The sequence below is a fragment of the Gobio gobio genome, assembly GCF_949357685.1.
Source record: "Gobio gobio genome assembly, chromosome: 5".
NCBI classification, from domain to species: Eukaryota; Metazoa; Chordata; class Actinopteri; order Cypriniformes; family Gobionidae; genus Gobio; species Gobio gobio.
Genome location: NC_137101.1, coordinates 31,143,251 through 31,157,423, shown reverse-complemented (window position 1 = coordinate 31,157,423; position 14,173 = coordinate 31,143,251). Strand labels below are relative to the sequence as shown.

The 14,173-nt window shown below is 39.2% G+C and overlaps 1 protein-coding gene across 12 annotated transcripts in view; it reads right to left on the bottom strand.

Annotated features, from left to right (window-relative positions):
- Positions 1–14,173, bottom strand: part of tmem19 (transmembrane protein 19) — a 33,429-nt gene that overhangs the window by 1,404 nt on the left and 17,852 nt on the right. For 9 of the 12 annotated variants that reach the window (XM_079817884.1, XM_079817882.1, XM_079817879.1 and 6 more), the window contains 2 exons: positions 9,582–9,836; positions 5,693–5,902 (listed from right to left, as the gene is read on the bottom strand). In XM_079817884.1, coding sequence (XP_079674010.1) covers positions 5,693–5,902; positions 9,582–9,836 — 465 coding nt within the window. Of the gene's footprint in view, positions 1–5,692; positions 5,903–8,438; positions 8,502–9,581; positions 9,837–14,173 lie in introns of all 12 variants that reach the window. The other 3 variants (XM_079817878.1, XM_079817877.1, XM_079817873.1) reach the window with 1 other exon arrangement.

Here is a 14,173-nt window from a genome sequence, read left to right as displayed (position 1 = left end):
ACCCGTACCTTCTCAGGTTTATATGCAAATAACTTTTTGACACTTATAAGCAAAATTAAGTCTGATCTTCCGAGACGCATTACATTTATCTCTAGCAGGTAGAGTAAATTGTATAAAAATTAATATTTTACCCAGATTCTTATACTTATTTCAGTCGAACAGTGTTGTAATTAGAGCTTAGTCACTGTTTTCTAATTGTCCCCTCTTTTGGAAGGCCAAACAAAATAGAAAAAACACAGCATCTCCACCACATGGCGGCGCCGGCGACAACAATACTACAGCGAGAATAAAAGTTACGCCTTTTTTCTTTGCATTTGGGCGATATTATGAAACACTGCAGCCACATACTGACGTATATTTGTGGGGGTGTGTTTGAACGAAGTGTTTTAGGAAGGTGTGGCTGAGCCTTAAGTCAAGTCCCCTTTATTTATATAGCGCTTTTTACATGATTGGCTATTTCTCACCGCTGCAAAACCTGCAGTGAATAGGAAGGTTTCATGTTCTCCAGAGCGCAAAATCAAATGCAATGTTTGCCAAATCTGTTTCTCCAATAATATTATACTATTGCAGTATCAACGGAGGGTGCTCTGCTTTCGTTTCAGGGTACTTATATTTTAATTTGACTTTGTGATGTTTTCTCCCCATGTTATAATTTATTTATCAAAAAAATATTTTAGGGATCTCGGACCCCCGGTTGAAAACCCATGCACTAAAGAGAAAGTAAAACAAGAAATCGCATCATATGGCCCCTTTAAGTGTGGCAAGGATCCTGGGCCTTTATACTGAGGAAGAAGCTACAGCTCCAGCACCCACACAAGGTGTATGGGCAAGCATTTCCCGTACACAGCCTCTGGCGTCTAATCCTATGGCTGAGGATTATTCCCAGATGCTGAGGAAAGTAATTATATAAATAATTTAAATAATTCAAAAGCTGCACCCCAGTTTAACGCAGGTTGTATGTGGTTTGTTAAGTTAAATTGGCCAGTCAAGCGTCAGTAAGTGATAATGTTAATTTTACTGCTTTAATTGTGAGGAAATCCCCCTAAAACGTCTATCATACAAAAGAGAGTCCTAAGATTATATTCATAACAATACAATACAATAATGTATTTCCTTGCAGATATAGTGATAGAGAACGCGTTATGCTCGTAGCTCAACAGCGGCTGGCTGAACTGCGGCATGAGTCGCATTGGAGTGACGTAAACTCCCCTATTCAATTGATTGGCTTGAGGATGAGCTGTCAATCTAGAACTAGTGGACCAATGGTGAAGCTAAGACCCGCCCCTAATTTACATGAAACTTGAACTGCAACATTTGAAACTGCAAGCACAGAATGTGGAAACAAGAGCAAAGGAGAAAAGAGCACGGACATGCAAAAAATTAAAATAAGAGCAGAAAACATGATTTTGTGAGCGATTCGGATAATTTAGAATTCATGATTCAGTTTTGAGCAATTTAAGTTTAAACTTGTTTAAATATTTGATTTACGCTAATTATTTTTATTTCCGTGACTGCGTTGTTTGTGATTCTGGTTAACTTTTCATTGATTTTTCAGTTTCGTGCATTATATTTTCACATGTGTTTTTAAAATTTTGATTCACGCTTATTATTTTTTTTATGCGTGACTGCAATAAATTTGGCGGGAATCTGATACCATATGATTGGCCCTCGTCGTGGCTTCCTCAGGGCCAACAATCAGGGTTTTTTAGCCTGCCAAACACCTTGGTCCAAAGCGGGTCAGCTCGGCCTTGAGGAGTGGTTATGAACAAAGGCGGAGTTTCTCCTGAGTCAGGAGACGGCAGCAGCACAGATTATTTCATATACCAGCTACCATCAGCATTAAAGGGGCTATATGCAACTTTTTCCCCAAAATAAACGTAACAATAGCCTTTTTATTTTACCATTTATGACTCAAACATCTCCTGATGAGCATACTGACACCTTGTCCGCTCACAGTGGGTGCACCTATAAGCCTGTATCCTATTTTTCCTATTTTCTGGCGGGTAGGTTTTTCCCGCGCTGTCTGCGGATGTGACGTCACCGCTGTGAGAGCGAGCAGAAAATAAGAGCAGTTCTATTTTTTGGCCACAGGTGTCAGTCGGAAGTTTAAATTTCAGAAAAACGCATATAGCCCCTTTAAAAGACATTTAAAATCATTTTAGCTCAAATCTCACTTACAGACAGCAGCAAGTGTTTTAAATAATTTCTGTTTGTGATCTGATCACTGTATAAGGCAGAAATAGTGATGCAAAAGATTATTTGCGCTAACAAGTAAATACGGCTGCTTGAAGAAATCAGACAAATCATATAGGCTATCACAATCAAGTATTTATTTTATCTGTCAGTATGTCTCGTCTCTTTATACCAGACTGTCTGATATCCATATTTATCTCTGCATATGTCATAAAATAAAGCAACTCAGTTTTTTTGGGAGCTTCCTCTGTTTCTCAGACTGAAAATATAACTAGAGAGATCACTAGAGAGTGCTAAAGCTGCTCAGGTCGTATTATTGTTGGAAAATTTATAGAAATAATCTTTCTCTCTATGATTTAAACATACTGTCCTCTGACTACAAATAAACAGAAACAACTGAATAAGTAGGCTGTGTGTGTCCTCTTTCTTTTGTGAAATAATGGTAAATACCACTTTATTTGTGGTATTAATCTGTGTGACTAATGCTCAATCTTAAAAAAATTATTCATTATGATCAATGTATAACTTAATATTGTAAAACTGTGGTAAAACATTGATGCTTGAGTTTTAAATCTTTAAGTAAACTACAAAAATGCCAACAAACGGTTTATCATGTTCGTTTTGCGATCTTGCTGGTTTTCAGTGATTTCTTTCTGATTAGTTTTTCTGATAAAACTTCCATTTTGTTAGTGAAATTATGGGTTTGTGAAACGTTCCAGAGAGGCATGTTACGGGCGTGTTTTAGTGAAGCGCTGCGGAGCTTCTAGCTTCTGCTAGTTTTGTTTTCAGTGCTATGGCACCCGAGGCTATTAGCCCAGTCTGGCCCGTTGAAAGCCCCGGCTCACACTGGCCCGTCAGTGGAAACGCGGCTATTGGTTTCCAGCTTTTGTCCGTTTGGACAAAGGTCACCCTTGGCGGTTAACGAAGAGAGTCGATCTCCTCTCCCATGCGGAGGGCCAAATATGGCATCCGAAACCAGAGGCATTACAACTGTGGGTATGGCCTTTGCTCAGCCCCTCTCTAAAGACCTAGATGAAGCTGTATTAAGGACAATAAATAGTTATAAGGTTTGCCCTCTACGTGGAGTAACTACTCTAGCAAGTGGTGAATATTCTCAAAATGGTGTCAAGACCAACAACTAGACTCGACCAATTGCGACACCAGTTTGGTTCTTCGGTTTCTACAATCATTGTTAGATTTGGGGAAATCAGTTAATACCATTAAAGGATTAGTTCACTTTTAAATAAACTTTTGCTGATAATTTACTCACCCCCATGTCATTCAAGATGTCCATGTCTTTCTTTCTTCAGTCGAAAAGAAATTAAGGTTTTTGATGAAAACATTCCAGGATTTTTCTCCATATAATGGACTTCAATGGGCCCCAAACGGTTCAAGGTCCAAATTACATTTTCAGTGCAGCTTCAAAGGGCTTTAAACGATATCAGACGATGAATAAGGGTCTTATCTAGCGAAACGATTGGTCATTTAAAAAAAAAAAAAAAAATCAGTTTACGTTTTATAAGCACAAATGCTCGCCTTGCTCTGTTCTGTGATGCGCTTTCATGAAGTCACGTAATACGCAATTACGTTGAAAAGGGTGGGGCTCGGGGCCTCGGACAGCATCTCCAGTTAATTTTGGGCAAACTAAAAAACACCTCTAAAACGCTGTTGCTGTCCATTTTGCTGTCCATTTACGGTGGAAATCCATTTTGTTCGGTAATGCAGCGAGATGGAAACAGGGTCTCACCAGCTGACTCAATGACTGATTCTAATGGCGGGATTGAAATGGTCCAGTCGTGGCAGCATTGAGATTCTTCCTCTTTTGGCAATAGTTGGCATTTTCCACATGTGCACCACCACGTCTCATTAGATCTTCGTCTGCCCGATACCTGTGACGTCATAAGCGCGCATCACAGAACAGAGCAAGGCGAGCATTTGTGCTTTTAAAACGTACACTTTAAAAAAATATTTAAATGACCGATCGTTTCGCTAGATAAGACCCTTATTCATCCTCTGGTAACGTTTAAAGCCCTTTGAAGCTGCACTGAAACTGTTGGACCTTGAACCGTTTGGTGCCCATTGAAGTCCATTATATGGAGAAAAATCCTGGAATGTTTTCATCAAAAACCTTAATTTCTTTTCGACTGAAGAAAGAAAGACATGGACATCTTGGATGACATGGGGGTGAGTAAATTATCAGCAAAAGTGTATTTAAAAGTGAACTTATCCTTTAAGGTCTATAAATCAGGTAATTGAGCTTGATGCTTTCCATCCAGACCCCCTTTGTTCGGGTGCAGGGTTGGATAATTCTTTTTTATGCATTACACACATACATTGGGCGCAATGTCTCATTAGATGGTGGATACAATTTCACAGGCGTATTCCAACCAAAATCTACCTATCCCTGGTGATCTGGTTGCTTACTCTACCAGGAGAACGCATACTTCCTGGGCGCCACTCTCAGACATCTATGCTGCAGCCTCTTGAACCACTCCATGCACGTTCACAAGATTTTATAGGATTAATGTGACAAATCCAAATTCTTTGGGGTCTGCTGTTTTATCTGTAGCTAAATTGACAGGGGAGTGGTGACGGTCTGAGTGAGGTTGAAATAGATCATAAGTTATGTCCATAACTATGGATCTATGAGACCGAACAATCACCATCCCTTGTCACTCGAGACAAGCTGGGGCGTTCCAGGCAAGAGGAAGTGGTAGGTTCACCTGGATGTTATATAGCCAACCCCTAAGGTCAGTCACCTGACACTGTTGATATTAGGTCTCAAGGATAGTCGGAAGAATGGCATTTGTTATCTTACTCGATAAAGTTTTAAATATGGATATTTTTCCTACAAACACATCACTTCACTTCAGAACGCCTTTATTAACCCCCCCGGAGCCACGTGGAGCAGTTATATGGTGGATAGATGCACTTTTATGGACTTCAAAAATGAAACAACAAGTCACTGCCATTATAAAACTTGGAAGTGTCAGGACTATTTTTAATATAACTCAGATTTTATTCGTCTGAAAGAAGAATGTCATATACACCTAGGATGACTCGAGGGTGAGTAAATCATGGGCTAATTTTCATTTTTGGGTGAACTAACCCTTTAACCAACCCATTACAGACATTGTGAGAAAACAGGTGATGTTGCAATGTATATTATGAGAAAATTAAAGTATTATTTGACCTTATTGATTGCAAGAGATCTCTAAAACAAGATCAATAACCTTTAAAATAGCATAATAGGAGCACTTTAAATAAATAAAGTAACATTTGTTTATAATTGGCTTCTTAGGTGAGGTGCCTTTTTCTTATTGTAAGAAGATTTGAGAGTGCATCTGTAGCGATGGGAGGTTTGATACAAATAATGTGTAATAAATATAATGCATTTGAGTAAAATATGTAGGAATTTGTTTATTTGATTTTATTTACCTTATAAGGTTTCTATTTGTTTTCTTTATTCTGATTTTATCATATTAATCAGCCAGTTTACCTGAATACTGCATGGTTGCACCCAGGAATGAGTCAAGCAAAGATCCAAACAGGCCAGCTATTACGGCATACAAGATGACAGGCCACTGAGGAACTGCCAAATGCAAATCTTTGACCAACAGGAGCTGCATGATGAAGTACGCTACACCCACGGTGCCGCCACCCAAAACACTGGCCACTAATCCAACAGGAGTGACGCCGCCATTGGTACCTATAAACCATTTTATTTCAAGGAAGACAAAGGCAATTTGCTGAAATATATAACTTCAAAGAGGCCCAGGGTTTAAAATGAACACCCACCAAATGTGGGTGAAAATCACCCATGGTGGGTCAGAGTATACTAGCCAATTTGGGAGCTATGGTTAGTTCTGTTAATTTGCATGCTATCGCTATCAGAGCCTCCAACATTAGCAAAAACAAAGTTTAACACTGCAGTACACTGGCAGGGAGACAAGAGACTTCTTTTTCATTTCAACCCAATTCTCACTCCATGTCCTCTTTTGCGTGTCACTATACAGTCAGCAAAAGTGCCCTCTGGCATCTTTATTTCTTTCAATGAGAAACATTTGCTGTCAATATACTGATACAAAAGGAAAAAGGGCAGGGCATTTTTTTCATTGTAAAATTATATTAGAGTATACTATTGTCATTGTGATATTCTAGGTTATGATTATCACTAACATTGTTATGCGCCTTGAGAGTGAGAGTCATGGGTTGGTTTTTTAATGGATGTCAATGGAAAAGTGGATTCAAAGTGCTGAGTTCAGTACACTGACTTTTGTGAGGAAACCACTGATCACAGCTGATGAATTGACAGCCTGTCTACAAATCTTAAGCTTGTTTACGATTAAACATTCACATTTTAGAGCTATACTACTGCCAAAAGTTTGGAAAAATTACAATTTGTTAATGTTTTTTTCTGTTTTTGAAAGTGTCTTATGCTCACCAAGGTTGCATTTTTTTAAATAAAATATAGTAAAAAAAAGTTATATTAAGAAATTATTACAATTCAGGGCTCTGAACCGGTTCAAGGAACGAAAACGAAAACCGGAAACGAACGAAATTTTAAGGGGAACAAAAACGAAAACGAAATCAAAATCAATTTGAATCGTTCTGAACAGAAACGTTAATTTGAAATGACCATTAACCGGTTAATAACGTTATTTTATCGTTCTCTTTAATATTTTAATTTGGCTGTGACCAATAATGAATAGAGTAGTACAGCATGTGACGTTGACGTATCAAGCGTGAGTGAAATGCCCGCGCACCATCATCTATGAATCTACCGGTAACGCAAGTCAGTATGAGCGCACATTTTCATGCCTCAAGTACATTTCTTTCCCCGCTGAGGTCTACAATGAAAGCGCAGGTATTGGAGGACATTCTTTTCGAACGTTTAAATAAGCAGTACGGACTTTAAGCTCAAATAGACTGATTTAGGCTAGTTTATGGATTCCGTTTAAGCCTATACAAGTAGGTTAGCATCTATCAAACATTTTTCCTATAGTCTTTCAGATTGCCAATACAGGACAGGTCAATGTTTTCTATATAGACGGTTGATGCTTCGTATTAAATGGTATGCTATATTGCATTAAATGATCAAGCTTTATTAGCTGACTGAATTTGATTTTGTGATGCAAGGACGTGTTGCGCAGTGTTTGCTTTGAAATTAGCAGTTGACGGTGCATATAAAAAAGAGATATGGTTATCCAGTTTATTTATTCTTTATTCATGCAATTTTTAAAACAAGTCGTGTTGAAAAAAAGTTATGTGCAAAGAATGTTCTCACTCTTCTGAAAAGAATTAGGCATAAGAGGGCCACTTTAGATTGTCTAACGCTCCATTAAAACAGGTCAATATTTGTCCTGCTGTTTATGCTTTGTAATTAATGCATGTATTTCTGTTGTGGTTTTAAAAATGTTATGAAATAAATATTCAAGTTTAATTACCATGCGTTATATTAGGCCTATTATTGAGTGAAAATAAGTATATTTATACATATTTGTTTAAAGTATAGGCTAAATTAAAATAACGTTATTAACCGGTATTTTTTCAAATCAAACCGTTTTCGGAACAGTAATGTTTATTGAGGAACGCAAAAACGAAAACGCTATAATATCGATTCTGCTCGGAGTGAACCGATTGATATTTTTTTCCGTTTTTAAGCCCTGTTACAATTTCAAATAATTGTTTTCTATTTTAAGGGGCCCATGAAACGCAGTTTCAGATTTTTATATTATGTTTCTACAGATCTGTGAGCCCAAAGGATGACCGTCACTATGGCCTAAATAGAATTAAAACCTCTGTACTGCCTTCTGTTGACACGTTATGTAAACAACTATAAAACGATGCACTATAAAGACATGATGAATTTGCGGTTCGTCCTCTTACTTTGAACACCCTACTGTTCCAAGCGACAAAGATAGTGACGGTCATCCTTCGGTCTCACAGATCCACAGTTATATTCATAACCTATGATCTGTTTCAACCTCACTCTGACCGTCACTATGGTCTAAATAGGATGACTCATACCAAAAGGGTTGTGAGGAACAGAATAATCTGCATTATCTAAACTTCACTGGGCAGCAGACATCAGAACTGCATTGCTCACAGGTGTTGCCTGCGCTACTTCTGACACAAAGAAAAAATAGATTTGCACACTTTAATTGTTGGAATACTCCACTATATTACCACTATCTGGGCAATAATTAAGAAGTTTAAATCAACTGGAAAAAGTAACAATCTACCTGGAAGATGACGTGTGTCTATATTGGCCCCACACGCACTGAGGAGGATGTCACCAATCAATTCTAAGGAGAATTGCAGATGCTAGTTGGGTCTTGGGGTCAGAAAGTCTCCAAAACTATGATCAGACCCCACATATATAACCACAACTTGTTTAGAAAGGTTGCAATAAAAAAGCTTTTGGGGGCATCAAACAGCAATCTCATGCACCAACAGTTTGCCAGGCGTTACTGAAGCTTTCAGTAGGACTGGGTTTTATGGTCAGATGAGACCAAAATAAAGCTTTTTGGAAAAACACCAGAGGTGGCTTTGGCATAGACAGAAACATAGCCATGTAGAGAAGTACTTCAACCTTTAATGCTGTGGGGCAAATTTTCTTCCAAAGACATCGGACAATTTGTTAGGATACACGGTATCATTCAATATCTGCTGGTACTTGATGGATTATCAAGTACCAGCAGATATTAAATCAACACCTGACTGACCCTGTCAGGAAGCTTAAACTGGGCAGTGGTTGGATCTTTCAGCACGACTATGATCCACATACAAATTTTTGAATGAAAGATTAAGAACAGAAATTGCAAAAACTAAAACAATTTTACCAAGGTTGCCCATACTTGTGGAGCCCACTGCGTTGTCTCCAAAGACTAAATGCTATTAACTGAACAATTTTTAAATAAAGTGTGATGTCAATTTTCCTAGGTCGAACATCACTTTTGGCAGCTGCTGTATATCTGGAGATTACAACAAAACATTCTGTTTGTGGCACTACTCTTTCATTTTTATGGTATCGACAAACAATGATTGGCAGGCAAAAAAAAAGCAATATACTACAAATCAGATTTTATAATAAATATATTTAAATATAAACTATCGTTTTGATAATCTGGTTTATTTCTGATATTTTGGTTTTGGCTAGAAGTTCTGAATAGCAGGTAACTTAATTTTGTAGCCAATTTGACTGGTCCATAAAAAAGTTAATTTCAAGCCCTGGGCCATAATTATTGTGTCTGGTCATGTACAGCATCTGTGGCATCAGTTTATGTTGTATTTTAACATAAACTGATGCCACATAATCTGTTAACTGATCTGTGAACATTGGAATATTCGTATAATTTCCACAATTTCAATTTTGTGCTCTGTACCTGCTGGGACATCTCTCCAGGTGGTGATGAGCCTGGGCGTGCTCTTACTAAGCACAGGACCCACCTCAGAAGCCCAGGTATCCCCTGTGCTGCAAGCCAGGGCTCCTAATAGGGATAAGCACATCCATGAAGCAGAATATTGCTTCCCAAAATCCACAGGTATTTCTCCAGGACCAGCTTCAATCATGTAGAGCAGGGCCAATTCTGTAGGAACTCCACCATTACAGAAAACTTGCAACCAGTTCCTCTGGCCACCTGCAGAGATCAGAGAAGTCAACATATAGCATAATTTCAGCACTGGAATGATATGTATACAAACAAACAAGAACAAAAAAGCTTTTCATTTTGAAAGTGATTTTTAAGAATGTTTTGGATTTTTGATGGATTTTTACATGATATGTATCACATGAGACCACCAGAGCTGATAGAAACAACTAAGCCTCTGCAGAATTCAGAAAAGGTGAAGTGAATTATGAGGGCCAAGCAGAGCAGAGCAGTATTGTATCGATGTATCGACCAATAATCAGTATCGCCCAATTATTTAAAAACAGGCGATGATCAGGGATGACTGTATCTTGCCAATAAGTAAGGAGCGGAAAAATTTATCAGACTGCAACTCATACGGTGTGTGAAAAAAAAAGTCTTGTGACAAAGTTTAATAATAATTTATAAGATTAAGAAGATTAATAATAATGCATTAACGCAATATCAATTTAAAAAAAATAAATAACACCATGCCCTAACTAGGGATGCACCGAATCCAGGATTCAGGTTCGGATTCGGCCGAATATTGGGCTTTTTGACGGGCTTTTTGACCCGAACCCTAGGCTTGCACTACGCGCTGGTCGAACGTAATGATGCCGCCATTGAAAGTGAAAATGGAACTCATGAACAGAAAACATGGCAGTAGCTACTTTAAGTCAAAAGAAGGCGATTTAAGTCGAGCTACATGTTCAATTTGCAATGCCGATTTGTCTCGTGATGACAAGGACCCTAAACAACAGCCGCTGTTAAAAAAATGTGCGTATGAAACCTCCGAGAGAATACGAGTTGTGCATGAAGGAATCTACAGACAGCAGCCAAAATGTATATTATTTTACCGTGCAAACAGCCGCATATAGACCAGATAAAATATAAATAAAAAGAATAAAATACATAGACCTACACTAAATATTTTTCACTTAAATAATTACCAAATTAAGATGACAAAACGAAAATACACTGAATCCGTAAGCTTTGAAGAACCTGAATCGTTTTTTGTCAAATAAAAATAGGCCTAGGCTACCTCAATCCACACCTTGTATGTTTTTTGTTTGTTTTTTAAGCAACATGTCTAGTGATGTGGGTTAGTCTGCAGCGCAGCCTATTGACAGTTAAACCCGCGGCAGAAAACAACCTCAATCCTTCTGTCTCCGCAGCACGCGAGCCTCGGCTGACCCTGCGCTCTACGTTGTGTTGTTCTTTGAAACGACAGAGGACGACTCGGGGTAATTTTTCTATAAACCATCAGGAAACAGAAGCGAGAAGAACATACGCGACAATGTTTACTTTAGTAAACTTGACCAAAACCACACTATTAAAAGCCTTAAACAAGGCTTCAGATGGCACTGATGTCCCGGGAATACAGAGATTACAAAGCTTGATACAAAGATACAAAGATACAAAGCTTGTACTACTGCTGTATTTTTCTGTCGAAATGGTCCCACACAGTAAGCTTTTCCATTGCTTCATTTTGCGAGATATATCTGGTTTGTGGTTGCACGTAGGCTACATGTCGACGCGCTCCGTGAGTGAACAAATAACGCTATACAGCATATTTTTCTTAACCATGTGTAGCGCCTCTCTAGCGGGCTTGACTATAGTGAGAGGTGGCTATCCTGAGTTCTTTAAATACTTATTTAATCAAATAAGTGAGGTTTCATTAATAAACTTATCCGTGTTTTACTTGTGTGTGAATATAACTAACTTATTACATGAAATGCTTGTTCCCTTTTAAATCACTAATTAAGCACTAATATTTACACTTTTACAGGAAATGAAATGTCCTGGAATTACTTTTATTCTAGAAACACTTTCCTATTTAAAATCACAATTTTACTCTTTTCTTAATTAACTTCAAATTTCAAAAGAGTCAGTAACCACAACTGTTTTATAAAAAAGTATACCAGATTTACTCAGAAAAAGGTCAGAAATTAAATATATCTGGTTAAACTCACTTTTCAAATCACAAATGCATTCCAATTCACATATCAAACACGAGGGCCCAAGAAAATAAAATAGCCGGCAAAAACCCCTAGCTTAATATGAAATACCCTTTAAATGTTCAGCTGATGCAGGCCTGAATGTAGCTCGGGTGCGTTGTAGCCTTAAACCGAATGGCTGCTTCACCACATAGGCCAAACAAAAAATGGTACCTTTACTCAATGTGAATGTAACCTCACGTGCACAAGATCAAAGGCGTCAGCAGCAGAAGACAGGACGAGAGGATTCGCATTGAAGAAAAGACAGGAAGAGAAGATTCACATGGTAGACGATCTCAGCAAAGTCCACCACTCGATAACGCTATCCGGCTCCGTCAGGGTCTTTGATCATCGTCAGTCTCCACACAGGCTTTACTAATCGAGGTCGCTGGCCGCTAGCTTGTCAGCAAAGTCCATGCAAAACGTAACCACTAAATCAGCGGCTAACTTAAACTTATATCTGTCTTACTGTAATGAGTTTACCACTCACACAGACAGAAGTATCACCATTAACGATTGGTATAGGAGTCCTTATTGAACACTTTCACTCATCTCGTGCGTGCATTGCATTCACCTTAACCGTGTTTTCCTTTTCGCGCAAAACCCCCCCGTTCGTCTCCCGTACTGTGTACCTTGACCTCCGCTGTGATTGGCTCATACACAAACTTTCAGAAATAAAATAAATTCACGAAACTTTTGTGTAACTTTTTCTTCCTATTCTTACAGGCATATTTATTATTTATTCAAACGTGTATATCTTATACTAATGAATATATTTCAACAGGGTTACACCCTCCCCCTTTTAAATGTCTGTGTGTCCTCATCAGACACTAATAAACTAACAAAGGAGTCCTAAGGGCATAATAACTACAGTGTCTAGTGTTTTCCTATTTTAATGACTATCCCTCTGTGAACTATGGTCAAAGGCTCATCTCTTGATCTACCAGGCTCATCATAGATAAGTTTAATAGTTGGTTTGACAGTTCTCTTAGGTCTAGGCTCAGAGCTGGGCTGCCTTCTATCCTCTTGGACCTCAGATACTTCTTGTTCAGACTCCGATCCAGCTTCACTAGTCTCTTCCAGACCTACTTCTGGATCATACTCCTCATCCTCAGATTCCGGTTCAGAGTTGTGATCAACCTCTTCGGGGTCTGAATCATTTTCATGAACATGTTCAACTTCAGGGTCATTTTCATGTTGTGTTTCAGGGTCATCTTCTAACTCAACTACTGGCCTGGCAGTATTCAGCACCCTTGGTACAGGCTCTCTCCGAGTGACACGGTGAGGAACATAATACTCCATGTCAGAGGATGAATCCAAAAACTCCAATAACTCCTGAGTCTCTGGTCTTGAGTCCCTTTGACTTCTCTTACGAGTGTCTGCTCTGGTCTTGGGTTTCTCAGGCAGATCAGAATCCTGGTCAGTGCGTGGCATTCTCACCAGCTGTCCAATTGGAAGAAGGTGATCCCTGTGTATAGTCTTTGTACCTAACCTTCCATCCTCTCGTTTGATCTTGAACACAGGTAGGTTTGGCATCTTTCCAATGACAATATACGGATCAGGACTCCACTTGCTTTCCAGTTTGTGCTTGCCTCTCAGGCCAAGATTCCGGAGGAGTACTCTGTCACCGATCTCTATGGACTGAAAGGTAACTTGGCGATTATACAACCTCTTGTTTCTCTGGTGCCGTTTGTCTGCAGCATTAGAGGCTAACTTGTAGGCTTGCTTCAAGTCTTCCTTCAGCTTGGTGACATATCGGGTGTGAGACGCCTCTTCTATGCCATCTGGGGATGTTCCAAAGCACAAGTCAACAGGAAGTCTCGCCTCTCTGCCAAACATCAGATGGTAAGGAGAGTACCCTGTGGCATCACACTTGGTGCTGTTGTATGCGTGGACCAGGTGAGGCACATGTTGACTCCACGTACGCTTCTTCTCCCGGCCTAACGTATTTAGCATAGAGAGCAGAGTTCGGTTGAACCTTTCTGGCTGCGGGTCACCTTGCGGATGATACGGCGTTGTCCGCGACTTGCGTATCCCCATCAAGGTCAACAGTTCTCGGATCAAACGGCTCTCAAAATCTCTTCCTTGATCTGAATGGATCCTTGAAGGCAGTCCATAATGTATGAAATATTTCTCAACCAGGACCTTTGCTACAACCTGGGCCTTCAGGCTTTTAGTTGGGAAAGCCTGAGCGTATCTCGTGAAATGATCCGTGACCACTAACACGTTACTTATGCCTTTGGAGTCAGGCTCCATGGAAAGAAAGTCCATGCACACCAAATCCATAGGCCCATGGCTTACGATCTGGTGCAATGGAGCAGCTCTCTGTATAGGGGTCTTGTGAGTGACACA